The following is a 19,980-nucleotide window of genomic DNA, read 5'->3' on the forward strand; positions in this document are numbered from 1 at the left end:
TGTAGATATCACAAGTTATTTGTGAATTACGAAACTCTTGTTCTCTGAATATCGTATTACTTCCCCTATTCACAGAATTTTTCCATCGACAAGTTTTGGGTTTGAATAATTAGTGTTTATTTAAGATAGTGTAGATTGAACATGCAGCCATATCATCTATTTGGCTCGTGACTACAGGAGGAGTTTCGAGAACAGTGGAGGAACCCAAGCCAGTGAATTGGAATAAATGGATTTATGTGAAAAGGTGTCCCGTTATTCCATTAATATCAAATTATCATTCAAAAAAGATAAAACAAAAAAAATTTATCCTATTGAAATCTTAAAATATCCACGTCTTCTCCAATCAAAACACTCCATGTAGTTTTGCATCATCCTTTATTTAATTGTATAATATAAATAACATCTACCTTCCTCACACACTTTCATTTTCTTGGGCTCTTTCTAAAACTCAAGATTATCTTTACGCAATTGAACAAACCCGATTATTTGAATTACAAATTCTTTTCTTTTAATCCTAATCTACTTTTTTGGATTAGATGAAGCTCAAACTTTCTTAACTCTCATATCTTAAAAAAAAACCACCAAGAAACCATAGAATCTCCCTTGCAATTCCAAGTTGATTCAGATTGTTTTGTGAATGATTTTAAGTGGTTTTGATCTTCTTAATTCTCCCCATAGGTTCGTTTTACCATTTGTATTGTTGATTTTGTTGAGGTGTATGGTTTTTCATTTCTGGTCCTAACCTAAGTGGTGATTGTTTATTGATTTATTCAATTAATAACTGTTATTAGGCCGCTATATTGTCTTATAATGTTTGTAAAAGATTTATACAGAAACGTATGATATCAAACCATTAAATGAGCCATATTTGTATGTATATAAGTTCTTGAAGTTGGGTTGAGGTGTTGAATTCCTTTAGTGGTCGAATTGTTTGAAAACAATGATTCGATAGGGATAAATTTTCAGCTGTTTTGTAAAAAATCATAACTAATTTAACATAACTTTTTATATTAAATTTAGTGTTAAATATCAACAAGTTTCTTAAATGTTGACACTTTGTATGTTATTTTCAAATTTAACCCATCCAGACATTATATTTAAATTTATCTCATCACAAAAATTAATCAATTTCAAAGTCAGATTATCATTATCACCAAAATTTCCAGTTTCCAAACACAAAAACTATTTAAAGCCAAGTTAGGGATAAAAAAAAAAGGTTTTGGGATCGGAGTAAAATATAATTAATTGAAATAAAAAATTGGGTAATCAACTAAGATATTATGCCTATGTTTTCCCCTTTGTTTTACCTTTCTTCCCACTTTTCACACCCCTCCCCCACCCCATCCCCCTCTCTTTCTATCACCACCATTTCACTTCACACCAAAAGTTTCATATTGAAACACTTTTTCTACTTCAGGTAACCTTATCTTAAGGACCATCATAATATTTCCTAACTCGTCATCTTCTGTTTTGTATCGTGTAGAGTTTTTTTTTTTTACATATAATCTTGATTCCTAACTATCATCTTCTGTTTCGTGTTGTTTAGGAGGTTTTTTTTATGACATGTAATATTAGGAAACCATAAATACAGATGATGTATGAGAAGTTGGAAGCTAAAACTAATCATTTTTATTATGTCTTGTAAGTTGTTGGTGTTTGTGATTTTGTTTGTTTTAGGCATCACCATTACTTTTTTTTTTTTTTTCATTTGTGAGTGGTGGTGTTTTCAATTGTAAATTTTTTGACTTTATGTAAAGATAAGACAAGAAGAAGAAGAAGTTTCTTTCCATTTTTAGTCTGTGTTTGGCTGAATTTTGTTTTATTTTCAATCCTTATCTGTTGATTTTGTTTTTCAACTGGTTGGATATAGATAAACGGTAGGTTTAGAACTAGAAACAATAGCATTATTCCCACCAACAACATCGGGTACTTTAGTTCAAAAAAGGTTTTCTGAGTCTTTTTTATTTTTTAATTTCCTTTCATCTTATTGAAACTTCACAAATTCTATACAATATGTACACAATTTTTTTTGAACTAATATGAAAAGAAAATAAAAGATACAATAATATGAAAGGAAAATATTAGTTTAAAATTTTATTTTCCTTTCAATCTTTCATATTAGTTCAAAAAAATTTGTGTACCTTTTGTGTAGAATTTATGGAGTTTCAGTAATATGAATGAAAAATAAAAAATAAAAAAGACTGAGAAAACCTTTCTTGATATTGTTGGTGGGATTACAACTACTGTTTCCAGTTTTAAACCTACCATTTTTCTGTATTCAACCTATTGAAAAACAAAATCAATAGATAAGGATTGAAAATAAAACAAGCTTAAGCTTAACAGAGACTAAAAATGGAACAAAACAACTTCTTCTTCTTCTTCTTGTCTTTCCTTTACATAAAGTTAAAAAGTTTACAATTGAAAACACCACCACTTACATAAATGAAAAAAATAAGTAATTTAGATGCCTAAAACTAACAAAATCACAAACACCAACAAATTACAAGATAAAAAAATGATTAGTTTTTGTTGCCGTTTAAAAAAAATAAAATGATTAGTTTCAATTTCCAACTTCTCATACATGATCTGTATTTATGGTTTGCTAATATGATATGTCATAAAAAAACCCTAAAGGAAACGAAACGGAAGATGATAATTAGGAACCAAGATTAAATGTAACAAAAAAAAACCCTAAACGATACGAAACGGAAGATGACAGGTTAGGAAAAATAAATATGGTCCTTGTAAGATAATGTTACCTTAAGAAGAAAAAGTGTTTCAATATTAAATTTTTGGTGTGAATTGGAATGGTGGTTAGATAGAAAGAGAGAGAAAAAGAGGGGGAGAGAGAGGGTGAAAAATGGGAAGAAGGGTGAAATGTAGGGGAAAAGCTAATAAAATCTTCGTTGATTTTCTAATTTTTAATTCCAAATAAATATTTACTCCGATCCTAAAACCTTTTTTTTTAACCCTAACTTGGGTTTAAATGGTTTTTGTGTTTGGAAAGTGGAAATTTTGGTGATAATGATAATATGACTTTGAAATTAATTAAATTTTACCGCTTTTATATTATCTATTGATGATTACATATAATATTTTACTAATTGATAATTACATATAATTCTTGATCTTTGTAACTTATCTAGTTGTGTTTGAACCTAATTTGAGCAGTTCAGTGACGAATAAGGGTTATTACACACTCATTACTCTCCTGATAAATCAGTGCAAACCTAACAAACTCTTAACGAGTTTAAGGTGGAATGATTGGTAATAAATACGATATGTATTTAACTGCTATGATTGAATCTTGATTGATTATAAGTATTGAATGTAGGTGTGATGAATAGAATGTGAGATGGAATGTGTGAATTGACAGGCATTGAATTGAGCTTTTATAGACAAACACTTTCGAGGATTCTAATGTTGTCAGTTTCCTTTTCTTTGTAAAGACTGTAGCTTGACATGTATTGATTATCCATATGAATATTTATGTTTATATGTCATATGTATAATTTATGTAAAAGGTTACCTTTGTTCTTATGCCTGAGGTATAAAATATAAACAATATATATGGACATGTACTCGAGCAAGGGATGTCATAGCTCATGTCATATGCTATTCAAGCAAGGCATGTCATAGCTTATGCCATATGCTATTCTAGCGAGACATGTCATATCTGTGTTATTCTAACAAGGCATGTCATATCCCATGAGCTATTCTAGCAAGGCATGTCATATCTCATGCCATGTGCTATTCTAGCAAGGCATGTCATATCTCATGCCATGTGCTATTCTAGCAAGGCATGTCATATCTCATGCCATGTGCTATTCTAGCAAGACATGTCATATCTCATGCCATGTGCTATTCTAGCTAGGCATGTCATATCTCATGCCATGTGCTATTCTATCAAGGCATGTCATATCTCATGCCATGTGATATTCTAGCAAGGCATGTAATATTTCATGCCATGTGCTATTCTAGCAAGGCATGTCATATCTCATGCCATGTGTCATTCTAGCAAGGCATGTCATAGCTCAAGCCCAACATAGGGTTTTAAAGAGTTCGGCCCATTAGATATAATTAGGTTTATACATATACTCTAGCAAGGGTTCTTGGGGAGCATTATCCTTGCCTTGCTTGTCATATATCTCGAGCCCTTCATATCTAGGGCATACCTAGAGCCTTTCATATCTCGAGCCTACTTCTGATCTTTGTAGCTCAAGCATCTAGTCCCGGGCTTAGCATTTTTGGTCGCCTTGTTAATTACTAGTATCCACCCATCTTATTGTCGTGGATATCTATACACGATCAAGTTGTATATAGTAAAATATAATCTATCTTATCAATGTCACACACATTTTTTGATATTTGCTTTTATATTCGGTTTATATTTCCTCTGTATACTTTTATATATTTTATTTTTCCTTTTATTTTTTCTCTTTTCCTAGGATCCACATAATGTTTCTTTCATATTCTCCATACAATGTAAGAGTAATATCATTAAGAATCCGTTTAGTATTGTAAAATTTATGGGTAATAATACAAACAACTTTTATAGAGTGTTGAATATTAATATCTTTTATTGCATGTATTTGGTCTTACATATGATCTGATTTATAGTCAAGTAAGATAATGGTCATTATAAGTAATTAGTTATTACTTTTATGTATGGTGTCCCTGTCTATCAGACAAGTATAATCTAGTAAATTATATAGTGTGCGTAACACAGTGATACATGTAAAGTTTAAATCACAAATAAATTACGATCGTGGGAATAAATAAAATATACTCGAGTATACCATAAAAACATGAACTTGTATACGTGTTTGATTATTTTAAATTTAATAAAAAACGATAAAAAGAACAATTATCCACTTGTTTCAAAAAGAGAGAACATGATATATCTCCCTCCTAAACATCAAAATAACATATTTATCTACTTAAACAACATAATATCATATATACTCAGTCTAAACCGTAAAACTATCAAATTTACACATTTTATTACTAAACTCATCAAAATTATATTCAATATTAAAATTTATCATGATAAGCAATATACACATTAAAATTAAAAGAGTAAAATATCAATAATCATGAAGATATACATGAGGCTAAAGAAAATAACTTAACATAAGAGCATGTAGATCTAGCTTTAGAGGACAAGCCTCAGACATTTGAGCAGATTGATGGTCTAAATTAGCTAGCTTAGAAAGATCGCAAACATGAATTAATTTGTATCAACATTTTTATTACATTCGTTAGCACAAATATTATATATTTTAACCTAAAATTAATCGAGTTGAACGTTTATCATTCACACAAGAGCATTTATGGCTTATATAAGCTCATCCAAGTGAAACTTTATCAAGCTTGATCTTGAAGGGAGACTTTTTAGTTGATGATCAACGGGGATGTATATTACAATGATGAAGAAATCATGGTTCTTGTGGTTATATAATGATATAGTTAGCCCAGTAGTTAGCCTTAGACTATTTGGCTCATGCTTAATGAGTTTATTAATAAAATGGGCAAATTTGATAATTTTAAGGTTCAAATTAAGTATATATAAAATTATATATTGTAACTCGTTATTACTTTTGGGCCCATTGGGCCTCGTGAATTCTTAATTAATATTGTATGATTTCTAATTTGCTTATTTGACTGATGGGAGGGAGTAAGCGGAGTTCTTGGTCATGCCATGCGTAATTGTTGCTCTCACCCAACCTGATCGATTTTATGTAGGCAGTTATATTTATCATGTTTTTGTGTTGATGATTAATATGTTCTAATGGCTTTTTAATCCTATGTATTGCTAGATTTGTGCTAAAGTGTGTTATGTTATATGTATGCTATTATTCTCTACTTTTAATTTAGCTAGGTGATGCTCGATCGACATATATGTTTACTAAAATCTTCATACTCTTATGTTTTTTTCTTGTCGGTTAGATTATTTTATGGGACAAGTTGGTCTCTATATTCCCCTGAATAGAGACACGACTGTCTATATTTTACCTTATATTCTTCTTTACAAGGATTGAGTTTTGTTGTTTTTATTGCTAAAGCCGCTCATTATAGCTCTTCGCTTGAAAGGGGGCGAAGTAAAGTGAAATATGAAATAAAAATATGCTTTGGGAGTGTGAGATAGGCGGACGGGGAGTACGCAGCCGAACAATCGCAGGGGCTTCCAGCAGTGATAGCTGAACTAACCAGATGGGTCGTCCAAGTTCTACACCACGTCCGACGCCGGACCGTGCCTAGACGCTGGTAGCACGGCCTGCGTCTAGGACGACGTCCGTTCATTTCTTCTATTTTTAGACGCAACGTTGGTGATGTATGTGTGACCCAAATCTGGTTTTAACATGGCTAAATTTAAAAAACAAAACGAAATTTGTGTGCAGGTGTGCGAGATATATGGAGTGTGTATATATATAATATATATATACATAGAGAGGAAGAAGAAGACACGTACAAGATAAAAAAATATATATAATTTGATATTTATTTAACTTTTGGTCCACCGAGTTTAAGTTATTTAGAAAATAATTCTTATACTTTTAACTTTTACTCTCTAGACCTTAAATTTTTATATAGATCTTTTGATAAAATACTTATTATTATTATGAAAAGTTTAATTTAATTTGTTTTTAAATTTAGTTTAATTTTGTAAAATAGGAAAGATGAAATAATAAAATAATAGATGAATAGTGTTAGAAGTGAGTTATAAGTGGGGGTTATAAGGAGGGGTGTGTCTTGGTGTGTGTAGAAGAGAAAAAAAACTGATGAATAGTGTTAGACGTGTGTTAGAAGCAGGTTCCTATAAGGAGAGACCTTATTGGTGTTCCATATTCAAATTGTATTGATTGTTGAGTTTTTTCCAAAACTAGTGTAATGGAAAATTTTATTTACTAAACTAGTATACTTTCAAAAATATTTACCAAATCAATATAGTTTTAAAATTATGTTAAGTTTTTTTTCTTAAATTAGTGTGGTGGGCAAACTTACTTACCAAAATTAGTATAATTTCAAAAATATTTATCATTATAGGTTAATATCTAATTTAATATTATTATATTTAATTATTTATTAAATTAAAGAATTAAAAAATCCCCAATCGCAATTTTTTTCCCATACAAATTCATAACTATAGAGGGCGCTCGAGTCTAATAAGCTGGTTGAATGTCATTTGTGAAACGAACATTTGTAACAACAAATACATCTATGCATACGATATTCTTCATAGCGATTAACATTTTTTGATGTAAGTTATTCATGATTCACCTATGCATACGTATATTGATCTTATTAGTGTTAACATTATTTGGTTGGAATGTCGTTTGTGAAACGAACATTTGTAATAAAAAATGAGTAATTCTAGGTTGACAAACTTTTTACAAACAAATTTTTACAAACTTAACTTCCACCAATTAAACCATCTCTACGTGTTATCCCTCTTCTTTCTATTTCTTATTTGATTAAACCACCTCACATGCTACCTATGTTTGTAACAATTAGTTTGTAATTTATTTGTCATTCTAACATGGCTCTTAACTTTTGGATGGTTCTCTTTTGAGCCAAACGTATACACAGGTGTATTTTTTATAGCTCAAAAGAGAACCATCCAAAAGTTAAACCGTACATTAACAAATGTTTTTTTTTTAAACAACTCTCTCTTCATAATATAATATAATATTAAATATTTTTAAAACTATACTAATTTGATAAATATTTTTAAAAATATATTAGTTTGGTAAATAAAATTTTTACTAATTATTGCTTCCATTAAATTATACCTTCTTGTAGTATGAGGTTAAGCATATCTTGCAATGGAAGCAAAACCACATTAAAGACTTTTAACTCAAACTTTCCATTAACACCTCCCCATAAACTCCATATAAAACGCCGTCCCTCCATAATCCCCGCCTTTCCGAATTCATATAAAAAAATAGCCCATATCTCCCTCCACCGATCGCCACCATAACGTCACGGCGCCGCAGTCGGACCACCGCTCCCCACACTTATCTCTCCGCCAATTAAAACCCCTCAATCAATTTCAAACATGGTCAACAATAAACGTAAGCGCGGCGGCAACCCTAAATCCCAGACCCCTGAAACCCTAGATCTCAAATCCACAAAATCAACACTTAATTCCCCATCAATCAACGAACTTGATCCCACCATTCAATCCACCAAGCCGGAAACCACCCACAACCACCACCTCCGTCGCCGCCGTAACCCCACCGTCACCGGCGGCGAAAACTCTAACGATAAAACCCTAATCAGTTCATCTAATGGGGTTGTGAATAAGGGTGTAATGAAAAGTAGTATTGAGAATGGAGAGAATGGGGTTTTGGGCCGGGTTGTTCCGGCAATGGATGCCGTAGTGAAGGTGTTTTGTACGCATACCGAACCGAATTTTTCGCTTCCGTGGCAAAGGAAAAGACAGTTTAGTTCAAGTAGTAGCGGGTTTGTGATTAGTGGGAAGAGAGTGCTTACTAATGCGCATTCGGTTGAGCATTATACTCAAGTTAAGTTAAAGAAACGTGGGTCGGATACAAAGTACGTTGCTACGGTTCTTGCGATAGGGACGGAATGTGATATTGGTGAGCTTAGTAGCTCCCCCTTTTGTCTTTGTGTTTATTTGTTGATTATATATATTTATTTAGAGTTTACAGTATGAGGAGTTGTTATACGTATATGCATTATGCTGAATTGATAATGTGCATTGATACTAATTTGTGCAGATGACTAATTTATGCAACCGTGTTTCACATTGATACTGATTTATGCTAAAAGCATTAAACTTGGTTGATTGAAAGCAACACACACGTATTTATTACAATTAATTAGGTTGATACTATTAAAATTGATAAACAAGCTATCCCGTAAGCGGCCTTTTAGTTCTTCCATACCTTAGAAGCTCATAGTTGCGTTTTTAGTCGGAACAATTTCCGTTCCTTTATTTTTTAGCTTAGTTTACACATTTATTTTATTTGGATGATGGAAATAAGGCCTCCCTTACTATAGGACCGGTGCCCAAAATGACAAAATTTAAGGACCTTTGGCACCAAGAGCAGAGGCGGTACAAGGAAAAAATTACAAAGAGGGCAAACTTAGAAAACTTATGAAAAATAAATCTAAATGGGGGCAAAATGTTACAAACCTATAGAAAATTTTTAAAATTTTATGAAAAATTTAAAAATACATGACATAATTTAAATTTGGAGGGGGACATTGGACCCCCTTGCCCCCCCTTTAGTACCGCCCCTGACCAAGAGCATAACTGTAGCTCGGGCTACCCCTGCTTTCAAGATAGTTTTGCTCCTGATTGTAAGTTAAAAAAGGGTGAAACTTGGTTGCATATTTCAGGGGACCAAATTTGTTTTTTGGGTTAAAATGGTATAAAGTTTAAACATGGTAGAGTAATGTGACATCCTTACTCGATGGGGTATAGAGAAGGATGTGGAGTATTTCTGTTAGATTTAATTTTGACGCGGGTAGAGATAATTGACTTGCATAACTTTATATTTCCTGTTTTTTTCCTATGGTCCTAATACATCATACTTTTTCAATGAAAATGTAAATGCTAAAACATGGAAATAATCCATAGGTGCAAGGAAAGTTGCTACAACATTCTTTTCTAATAAGATGTTAGAAGCAATTTACGCATAAAATAATGGGAAAAACATATATGCAACTAGCAGAGCTTTCCCCCCTCACAGTAATTTCATAACATGATTAAATAAAGAAATTTCTTTAAACAAAGTTAGTTATGGCAGCATGAATGGTAAGCCCTAAAATATTTATATTTAGAAAAAACATCAATTAAGCCCAGTTTTATGCAACTTGGCGTCCAATTAATCAATATAAAGTTCCATTGGATATTTGTTTTAAAGGCAGCCATGTTTGTACCTGGTGCCCATTTTTATGCAAACGATTTGAACTTTGTTGCATTTGATAATTGAAAATTGTAAAATTTGGTTACACTTTTATTTGTTGGACAAGTCACATCTTTCTGCATAAATTGGCATCAAGTTAGAAAGTGGCTATTAAATGGTAAGGACTTTGTGACGCCAAGCTTCAACTTTTTGAATAACGTGGTCCCAGATTTAAGCATTGTTGCATTAATTGGTACTTCTGATTACTTGTTTAGTTTATGGAATTGTTTATCAAATTATACAGCTTTACTTACGGTGGAGGACGATGAATTTTGGACGGATGTATCACCTGTGGAGTTTGGGGATCTGCCTGCACTTCAAGATGCAGTTACTGTTGTGGGTTATCCAATTGGAGGTGATACGATATCTGTTACTAGTGGGGTTGTTTCACGCATAGAGATACTATCTTATGTCCACGGGTCAACTGAGCTTTTGGGATTACAGGTTAGTGAAGTTTCTTGAACGATGCATTACAGTTTGTTGTTATTTTCTAATAGATATTTTCTGGAACTTGATGCAGATCGATGCTGCAATTAACTCAGGGAATTCCGGTGGACCTGCATTTAATGACAGAGGAAGTTGTGTTGGTATTGCATTTCAGTCTCTTAAGCATGATGATGCCGAGAACATTGGATACGTCATACCAACACCCGTAATAATGCACTTCATCCAAGATTATGAGAAGAATGGATCATATACCGGTAATTGTGAAAGTCCCACATATTATGTTTTGTTGTGGTTAAACGTGATATATTGTAAAGTTTATTAATTTCGTTGTTATATCATTTGTTTTAGGATTTCCTATTCTTGGGGTCGAATGGCAGAAGATGGAAAACCCTGACTTGCGTAAGGCTATGGGGATGAAAGATAATCAAAAAGGTGTTCGTATACGAAGAATTGATCCCACGGCTCCTGAGCATAAAGTTCTAAAACCATCTGACATCATTCTCAGTTTTGATGGGGTTGATATTGCGAACGATGGAACAGGTATCAATGTATGATACATCATCATTAGTGTAACTATATTTTGAATTTCATCAAGACATTCAACTAACACTCATCTTTTGGCGAGTTTCAGTTCCTTTTAGACACGGAGAGCGGATTGGTTTTAGCTATCTTGTATCCCATAAGTACAATGGAGATACAGCTCAAATCAAAGTTCTTCGTGAATCTAAGATCTTAAAATTTAACATTAAGTTTGAGAGTCACAGAAAGCTAATTCCTGCACACAACAAGGGTAGACCTCCGTCATATTATATCATTGCAGGATTGGTTTTTACAACCGTGTCTGTTCCGTATCTCAAATCTGAGGTGCACAGCTGACTTAAACCTCTCTTAAATCTACTTGTACATTTTTCATGTAATGATATAGGTTTTAGTCACATGTAATTTATTTAATTGTGCATGTGTCAGTATGGAAAGGAGTACGGATATGAAGCTCCAGTGAAGCTGTTGGACAAACTTCTTCATGAATTGCCGAAGTCACCAGATGAACAGATTGTAGTTGTCTCGCAGGTTCCCAACTTCCCTCAGTCTTTTGGTTTTCACTGAACTGCTTAACAGTTGACTTCCGAAGCCATTATGTAGTCTTATTTATTTTATTTATTTTTATTCTTGTTTGATTCAAGTTTAAATGTAAACCTATTATTTTCTATATATTTATTGAAGGTGCTGGTGGCAGACATCAACATAGGATATGAGGAGACAGTTAACACTCAGGTTAGTAGTCTACTAGTCTTGTCTATGTCTGATGATATCTCTAATGTTGATCTAAGTTAGGACCTGGAAATGTATAATGTGCTCAAGTATTTATTTCTTTGTTCCTTTGTTTTTTGTTGCGAAAGGACAAAGTGATGTAAGGTTACTTTTCTCTTCCTTTTTTTGTAGATGCAAGATTTTTTATTAGTTTTTTGTAACCAGCTTTTTCTTCGTAGTAGATTTTGTTGGTGAAACGAATTGCTGTCAATAGATGTACAATGGCGTGAATTTAAAGAAATTGTTTATTATGTAAAATGTAAATGCATAGGGATCGAACTGAAGAATTTGTTTTATGAAGAATGGTGTATCCATATCTTTTAAAACAAAAAACTTAAAAATCGTGAGGATCTGCAAGTCTTTAATTGAGTATACTTCAATAAACTTGAGAGAAATATGTTTAGCTGTGGAAAAGAATCACACAAATAGTTTAGGAAACAAAGTTTTTATGTAAAAGATGACTTCTTGTGAATCTTAAATCGTTAATTCTATGCAAATTTCTACTTTGGAAGATAGTACTTACTTTCTTTAGAGCTACATTGTTCAAATCAACATCAATTTTCTCATCTTTGTACATACTTCTGTATTCATCTATTTCAAATCCATTTAGGTTCTTGCTTTTAATGGGCAACCAGTCAGGAATCTGAAGAGCTTGGCAAACATGGTAGAAAGCTGCAATGATGAATATTTAAAGTTCGAATTAGATTATCACCAGGTCTTTTTCTTCTTCTTCCCTATCCTGTAGTTTTGCTACAATGATGATTTGTTTGGAATTAAAGAGACGGTTTCGACTTATGAATAGGCCCATTTGGGCTTCAATTCCAATGTGTTGAATAATAAAAGTTCAAAGGAATTAGCTTTAACAGATACAGGTCAAAAGTCATTCTTATTGTCCTTTTTAATACATAAACCTCCTAAATTTATTTTTTTTTGAAAATCAGATTTTTGTTGAAGTAATATAGCTTTTTTTATAGTTGAAACACGGATTATAAGTTTAAAACATTCGGAAATTTTGAACCAAAAGAGTTGTGCAGCCCAACTCGTCTGAGCCTCATAATAGTTGCTCGTTTTGACCTTTTCCGGTTTTGCTTTTCCAATTCACAATGAGAAGTCATGTACAATGGTGTGAAATTAACTAAAGCAATTAAATGGGGCGTGCAGATTATGGTACTTCATACAAAGAATGCGAAAGCAGCAACAGTGGACATACTCTCAACTCATTGTATACCATCTGCCATGTCTGATGATCTGAAGACATAAAAACCATTGACAATGTGGTGCCAGTGTCTTTGCTAGAGTTGACATAATTTCAAGTCAATGATAGCTCCTTAGAGCCAGATGTTTTGGGCCTTGAGCTCTATACAGTATCTGGTGAGCAGGGATACATATGAATATGGCATGATGAAGTAGGAAGAAATGACAACTCATTTATCTTCCATTTTGATTCATTACCAGCACGTCCATTTGAATTATTATTAATTATTATTTTGAATTTCATGTGCATTTTTTTGATAAGAAAATGGTCATTGGATAATTGACAAAAATTAGTGATTATGCTGCCTTTAAAGGATAGTGATTTATTGATTGTATTATTGTCAGCCATCATATTATCTGTATGAGTTTAAGTGGTCAAGTGGTATTGCATAGATCTTTATAAAGGATTATTTGCATCAGATTATTATTTATGCCTGGGAAAAGTCTTCTTGAAGATGTTACATCACTTGTAAATTAGTAAGCAAATGCGCACAGATATATCATTGTCAATTGAGCTAATGAGCTACCTTTACCTTTATTTCCCGATTGATGAATCTGTGGACGTTTTTGAGTTACCAAAGTTTTGAAGATGCTGAAACTTCTTGAGGTTCTCAGCTTGACTTAAATTGTTTGTAAAATTGCTGTAAACAGTAATGTTTTTTGTTCAAGGAAGTAAAGCTGTGAGCCTGTGACCTTTTTTTTTTTTTTTTTTTTCATACAGGCTTTAGATTAATTCCACTTCAAAGCCGTGTGATTCAAACTCGTTGTATACACTCTGTCAGACTCTCAATGCCTTCTTCTGGGTCAATCTTGGCATCTGAGCTGTTGCTTTCCGCGGGGCTAGAAATGTCGATCTATTTTCTTCATTAGTTATTGTTTCCATATACATGAATGTTTTTTCCCCAATATATAATTCTACAATCTTTAACAACTTTTAAACAGAACAAACATAGTGTATCTAAAATTACCTTCAAGATGGCCTAACAAGTACAATCTAGGATACGGCCATGGTAAAGGTTCCGAAACGGACACAGGATATCCCGGTTAGTGTGTGACCAGTTTATATGTAGTTTATTTGTTATTCAGTCACCTTACCAAGAAAATAAATAACTAAATAAGCATCAAGTAATCGGAAAGCATGAGAAAGATGACCAACAGTTAAAACCGCGTGAACCAACATGCCAAAACAGCTTCCACAAGCACCAAATCATCAATTTGCTATTGGAAATGATGTCTCATGCATTTGTTGTTTTTGTAACTTCTTTAGTTAGTTGTTACATGTTATTGGTGTTTCAGTAAACAAGTAATGTACAATTTTTGACTGGTAACTATTTTTCTACCTACTTATATCAACGATACATGCATATTATTTGTGTGTACATGTCAACTTTATTTTATCATACAATATGCAATCTTGATGTCTTTATGCTTTATAAAGTCCAATATTATGTGATTAAACACAACCCATATCAAACTTTATCCTTCTCATATCTTTTTGTTTCTCAAAATATCTCAATCATGGAAAAGTCTTTTAGCTCAAAAGCTTCATGGTTTAAAACAATGCTCTTGTTTATGTTGATTAGTACCTCTCTATCTTTTGCCTCCAACACTACTAAAACTTTTGATGTGGCCAAATCCATTCAAAACATACTACTCAATACTTTAACCCCTCTTTCAAAAGAGGCCCTACAACTACTACTAAAAAACACTTCAATTTCTTCTTCCTACTCCTTCACTTTACACCCCCGGACATCAATTGACCACATCAACGTGTACCATAATTACGAGTCTTTAACTCTTGCTAGACTAAAGCATGATTTACACCGTATTCAGTCAATGGGAGAACATGAATATTCGATCACATTAACAACAGATTTTAGAGGTGAATACCTCGCACGCGTTGGATTTGGAACCCCACTCCAAGAATATATATGTATCTTATCATGGACACGGGAAGTTTTCTTACTTGGATTCAGTGTCAGCCATGTCGCACCAAATGCCTCGAGCAAGATGGCAGCATATTTAACCCTTCGGCCTCAACATCGTACAAGCTTTTAACGTGTGAATATGACGACGAGTGCCCGGAAAAGGGTACTGTCAGTTGCAACTATCGCCGAGATGTTTTTGAGTATAAGATTGTGTATGAAGATGGGTCATTTAGCAAGGGTGATTACGTCAATGAAACAATGCATTTTTATGATTCCGGTTCGGTTCCAAGTCTAACTATGGGATGCGGTCAATATCAGAATGGGTCATACGGCTATGCCGGAGGAATGTTGGGGATGTCATATCATCCGCTCTCTTTTCCCTTCCAAATTCAAGCCAAATCTTTCTCAGAACGTTATCCACTCTTGAGTACAATGTGCAAGCACCACTAAATTCTATCACAATTCCGTTTACAATCGGTCATGGTGGCATTTATTATATCAAGGTAACAGGGTTCATTGTTGGAAACCAAATCTTGAATATACCACCAGAAGATTTTTCCACTATACCTTATAAAAATGGCGAGGTGGTGGTGGATTCTGGCACGGTTATGACTTGGTTGCCGCCTCAAGCCTATGAAGTACTTCAGGATGCATTTAGAAAGGAAGCAGACAATCTTGATTTACAACGTGTATATGGGTCATTTGAGGGCCGGGTTTGAAACATGTTACTGTATAATATGGAAGACTGGTTGGCGACAGTGCCAAGGAGTTGGATTATGTTCTCCGATGATGAAGAGCTCGAACTAAACGTAATCAACTACTTAACACCGTATAAGGTAGGGGTGTATTCTCTTGCGTTTTTTCCAATGGTGGAGAGTGAGAGGACTCCTTATCCATATAGCATCTTCGGTAATACGTTACTTCAATTCAAACGACACGTCTTACCCATGATCTTGCTAGGATGCTATTAAGTTTTACCCCTGATCAATGTTAGATAGAAACTTATCAATATATATTATTACTAGCTAATCGACCTTGCTCACTACCCGGCCGGCATCATTAGGAACGTATAAATAAAACTCTTTATATTTGGTTACATTTAAAGCAATTAAACAACCTTTTATGTTTAGCTTTTTAATACTTGAGCTAATTTATCCGAGTAATATATATATATATAGATATAGTCACTGTCAATGATTTCATTATTATTGCAAATGTAGCACAAAAGTATATACCTTTACTAACAAATTACCTTCCTCTGGATCACAAAAGCTCTTCATATATCATTGGATTAATAGATAAATATATTTAGATTGTATTGAAGTTTTGCTACATTTTACCCTTTATCCCATAATGAATTATCCACCGAAACAACCTAGCTAGTACTGTATGATTTACAATGTTCAACAATCATGACTTCATCATCCATCTAAACATCACCCTGCTTATCTTACAATACATGAAAAGACAACACTATAATGGACCAAATACTACCAAGGCATAATCAACAAATCAGATATGTTCACCTTTTGAGTTAATTTGACCAAAGTTTGACTGGTACGAGTTTGGCCAAAAGTGTCTCATGCGAATTTTACCATCTGTTAACTGATATGAATTTTGATGATAAACTTGCATCCCACTGTATGAACTCGAACATGTACTTGTTGAAAAATCCAGCTTTTATCTTTGAATCCGTGAAGGCGTGAAGTGATGTTTTTGACATATAAATACGTACTGCTTCTTACTGTAAACAAACAATACTAATTAAATTTTGAAACAAGTAATTAGTCTTTTTTGCCAATAAGTCCTGTGCTTATAAGGAGGATCGTCCTCCGGCTTTTTTCCTGCCACATCAGCATCACATAACCCAGGACTCTCTTCTGGACACTCATTGTCTATAAGGAAAGCTTATTCAGAACTTCTTCACCACATCATCAATTAAATATAAGAACGAAATGCATCTTTGGTCCCTGTGATATCATGCTATTTGCAATCTTGGTCAAAACATTTGCAAAGTGACGATTCTGGTGCCACAAATGAAAAAGTTTCGCAATTTTGGTCCATTTTTAACTTTCCGTCCATATACCTCCGTTATTCGACCCACGTGCGTGTCACGTGCGGGGTAGATTCGTCCGTTCAATGCCAAAAAGACCAATTTTGCTAAAAGATAACAAAAATTGATTCTTAAAAAGCACCCCACACCAATAAAAAAAATCATTCATCGACCAGTCTACATCCATCGCCACCAGCAACCACAAATTTAATAATTCACATCACCCTCTAAATGTAATCTAATCATCTAACAAAATCAAAATCATATATATTTAATGCATTCATATATACTTATTACATGAAGTATATATACATACACGTAAATTGAAAAACATAATATGAAATTAACACATCCATTTTATTATCTAAACAAAATGGTTCCTCACATGGTTGAATGGTCAAAGTAATATTACTACACCTGTTTATATCTTCAATCCATTACAATAAACATATAATGGATGTATATATGTCTTGTTGACCAACCGTACCAATCATACAAATCAAGATTTGATATATCTCAAAACCTCCAAGATTTTCCAAGATCCTGACGAGATCTCAAGAAATTTGACCGGAGATTTCAAAACTTTCAAGATGTTCGACGAGATCTCAAGCAATTTTGTTTCTGGCGATATGAATGGATTTTGAGATTTAGAGATTTCAAGAAGGATCATCAGTGATATGATAGGAGATTCCCAAGATATTAAGATTTTAAGAGAGATTTTCGGTCGGTGATATGACATCGAAAGAGGGTCTCAATCAGTACCTCCACCTTCGATCAACAAATTGGATTTCCTACGATCTTACACGTAGTGTCGTGGTGGCGGCGAGTTCTTCAGATTCACCGCCCTCCAGATCCACCTAAGCCGCCGCCTTCAAATTTTGTTATTTGGCTTGTGGTTGGATCTTCTTGGCCGGATTTTCTATTGCAAGTGGGTATGTACATGTTTTTGTTCTTTTTAATGTATATCATATTTGTAGTTTGTAAAGAAAATTTTAAGAATCCCAAATAGAAATTTTTTTTGTTGTTCTTGTTTATAATGATATGATTTTATTGGGGAAAAAAGGGTTATAGCGGGGTAGGTGGGAGGATCAGTTTTTGTAGTGTTTTTGCAATTTTGGTTCTATGGACATTAAAAGGACGAATTTACCCCGCATGTAACACGCACATGGGTCGAATAACGGAATCATATAGACGGAAAGTTAAAAATGGACTAAAATTGCGAAAGTTTTCCATTTGTGGCACCAGAATCGTCACTTTGCAAATGTTTGGACCAAGATTGCAAATAGCGTGATAACACAGGGACCAAAAATGCATTTCGTTCTAAATATAATTTATCTCACACACAAATACACATATATATACCCTACACATATATATAAAACAAAACAAAAAACAGATAAAAGGACCCACCTTGGACGTCTTGCAACTTCTTGGGGAAGAATTGGTGGAAGGACGCTCATGCAAGGAAGATCACGGCCGTCTTGGGCTTGCGAGGACGCTCGGGAGAAGGTGCTATAAGCACCGGCCTAACCATCACAATATCACATCACCTCTTGCATGACAAACAGTTTTATAAATGGTAAATGATCATTCAATATGATAATAAAGAACTCAATAAACAAGTTTTGTTCAAGGCTAATAAATATAATATATATATTGATCCGACTTATTTACAGAATGGTCTTTCGACAAATGACCCTGTTTTCACGGGTATCAATCACATCTAAGAACCTAGCTAGCTATTGAACCAACAGTAAGAAATTACGATGACTAACCAAATTAATTAGTAGTAGTAACAGTAAGAAGTAACATCCTCACAACCCCGGCATATCAACTGTTGCAACCCACAACCACCTAATGCTTCCACCATAGATGAGTCTTTGACGAAACAAAGAGGATTATTAATCTCATTTGATCCTTGGTTCACGGCGGCCATTACCATGTCCAAATCTTTGTTAATCCATTCTGGTTTTTTAGCTGATGATTCTCCTTTCCAAACCAACCTTGATTTCATCACAAACTCTGACCATTTTAACTTTTCTGGCAACACAATATCAGTAACTCTGCAATCTCTACATGGTCTACTATGTATGCGCCACCCATTGTTCTGATGATGCGATGACGATGAATTATTGCAAGCCGGAGCTTGAATGATTCTTGTATTATAAGTTGATCGATCTTTCGTAATAGTAATGGGAACAGAACCAATCCACCTGACTTTCTGGATCTCATCAAAAAAACTAGAGTCGTAATCATCAGCCTCATCCGCAAAAGTAACAATCCCATCTAGCTTCTCTTCTTTCACAACTTTATATAATTCATCATTAGAAAGACAAAAGTAATTAGTGCATCTAAATTAATCTCAAATTATCTTATGACGGAACTTGAACAATTGCTATGGAGGGGCGGGATTCAATGAGACATAAAATTTAGCTTTGTTAGAGAGACTAATACGTAAAATGAAAATTATTTTTGAAAAATATATAAGAAAATTGGTATTAAAAATAAAAATTTGGAGGGGCTGGAACCCCCTTTGGCCCCTTAAAAGTTCCATCCTTGGGCATAGAGCCCTCCCGTAGTTTTTTGCCCATATCAAACGTTGCACCCCATATGTCACAACTAAAGATGGTTTTTTCATGTAATAATTAAAATAATGTGTGACAATAACCCCGAGGGATATCATTATCAAAATCCAATATTTCGTTTTAAAGAAAATAAATCTATCTATCAATACATAATTTAAAAGTTTTCACGTACAGTTTTTGAAAGAAGAAAAGTTCTTACGGATAAGGAAATATAGATATAGATACTGTTAATTTAATTACCTCAAAGCTTGCAATCGCATTTGAGCTTCCATCTTATCTCGGGCCACGCCCTCTGATGGAATGTTGTAGTCGAACCCAATGTGCTTGACTTCAACAAGTTGTCTTAGTTCCTTAGAAAATCTTTTAGCCGTTTCATTAGTTGGTCCACCGGCTTCCACCACGATCCATATCACATTGTAGGGCAATTTAACCAATGTACGGGTCAACTCACAAAAGTGTCGACGTTG

At 33.7% G+C, this 19,980-nt stretch overlaps 2 protein-coding genes across 2 annotated transcripts; both read left to right on the forward strand.

Annotated features, from left to right (window-relative positions):
• Positions 1–7,867: 7,867 nt before the first annotated feature.
• LOC122580046 (protease Do-like 9) lies at positions 7,868–13,247 on the forward strand. The gene is made up of 9 exons (XM_043752316.1): positions 7,868–8,603; positions 10,183–10,382; positions 10,459–10,639; positions 10,734–10,925; positions 11,017–11,249; positions 11,352–11,453; positions 11,607–11,657; positions 12,304–12,408; positions 12,855–13,247. The coding sequence occupies exons 1-9, from the start codon at positions 8,060–8,062 to the stop codon at positions 12,951–12,953; spliced, it is 1,707 nt and encodes a 568-aa protein (XP_043608251.1). The 5' UTR covers positions 7,868–8,059; the 3' UTR covers positions 12,954–13,247.
• A 1,643-nt stretch (positions 13,248–14,890) lies between these two features.
• On the forward strand, positions 14,891–15,594 carry LOC122610666 (protein ASPARTIC PROTEASE IN GUARD CELL 1-like). The gene is made up of 2 exons (XM_043783637.1): positions 14,891–15,222; positions 15,285–15,594. The coding sequence occupies exons 1-2, from the start codon at positions 14,891–14,893 to the stop codon at positions 15,592–15,594; spliced, it is 642 nt and encodes a 213-aa protein (XP_043639572.1).
• The last annotated feature ends 4,386 nt before the right edge of the window (positions 15,595–19,980 follow it).

Source organism: Erigeron canadensis, chromosome 8 (assembly GCF_010389155.1).
Source record: "Erigeron canadensis isolate Cc75 chromosome 8, C_canadensis_v1, whole genome shotgun sequence".
Lineage (NCBI taxonomy): Eukaryota > Viridiplantae > Streptophyta > Magnoliopsida > Asterales > Asteraceae > Erigeron > Erigeron canadensis.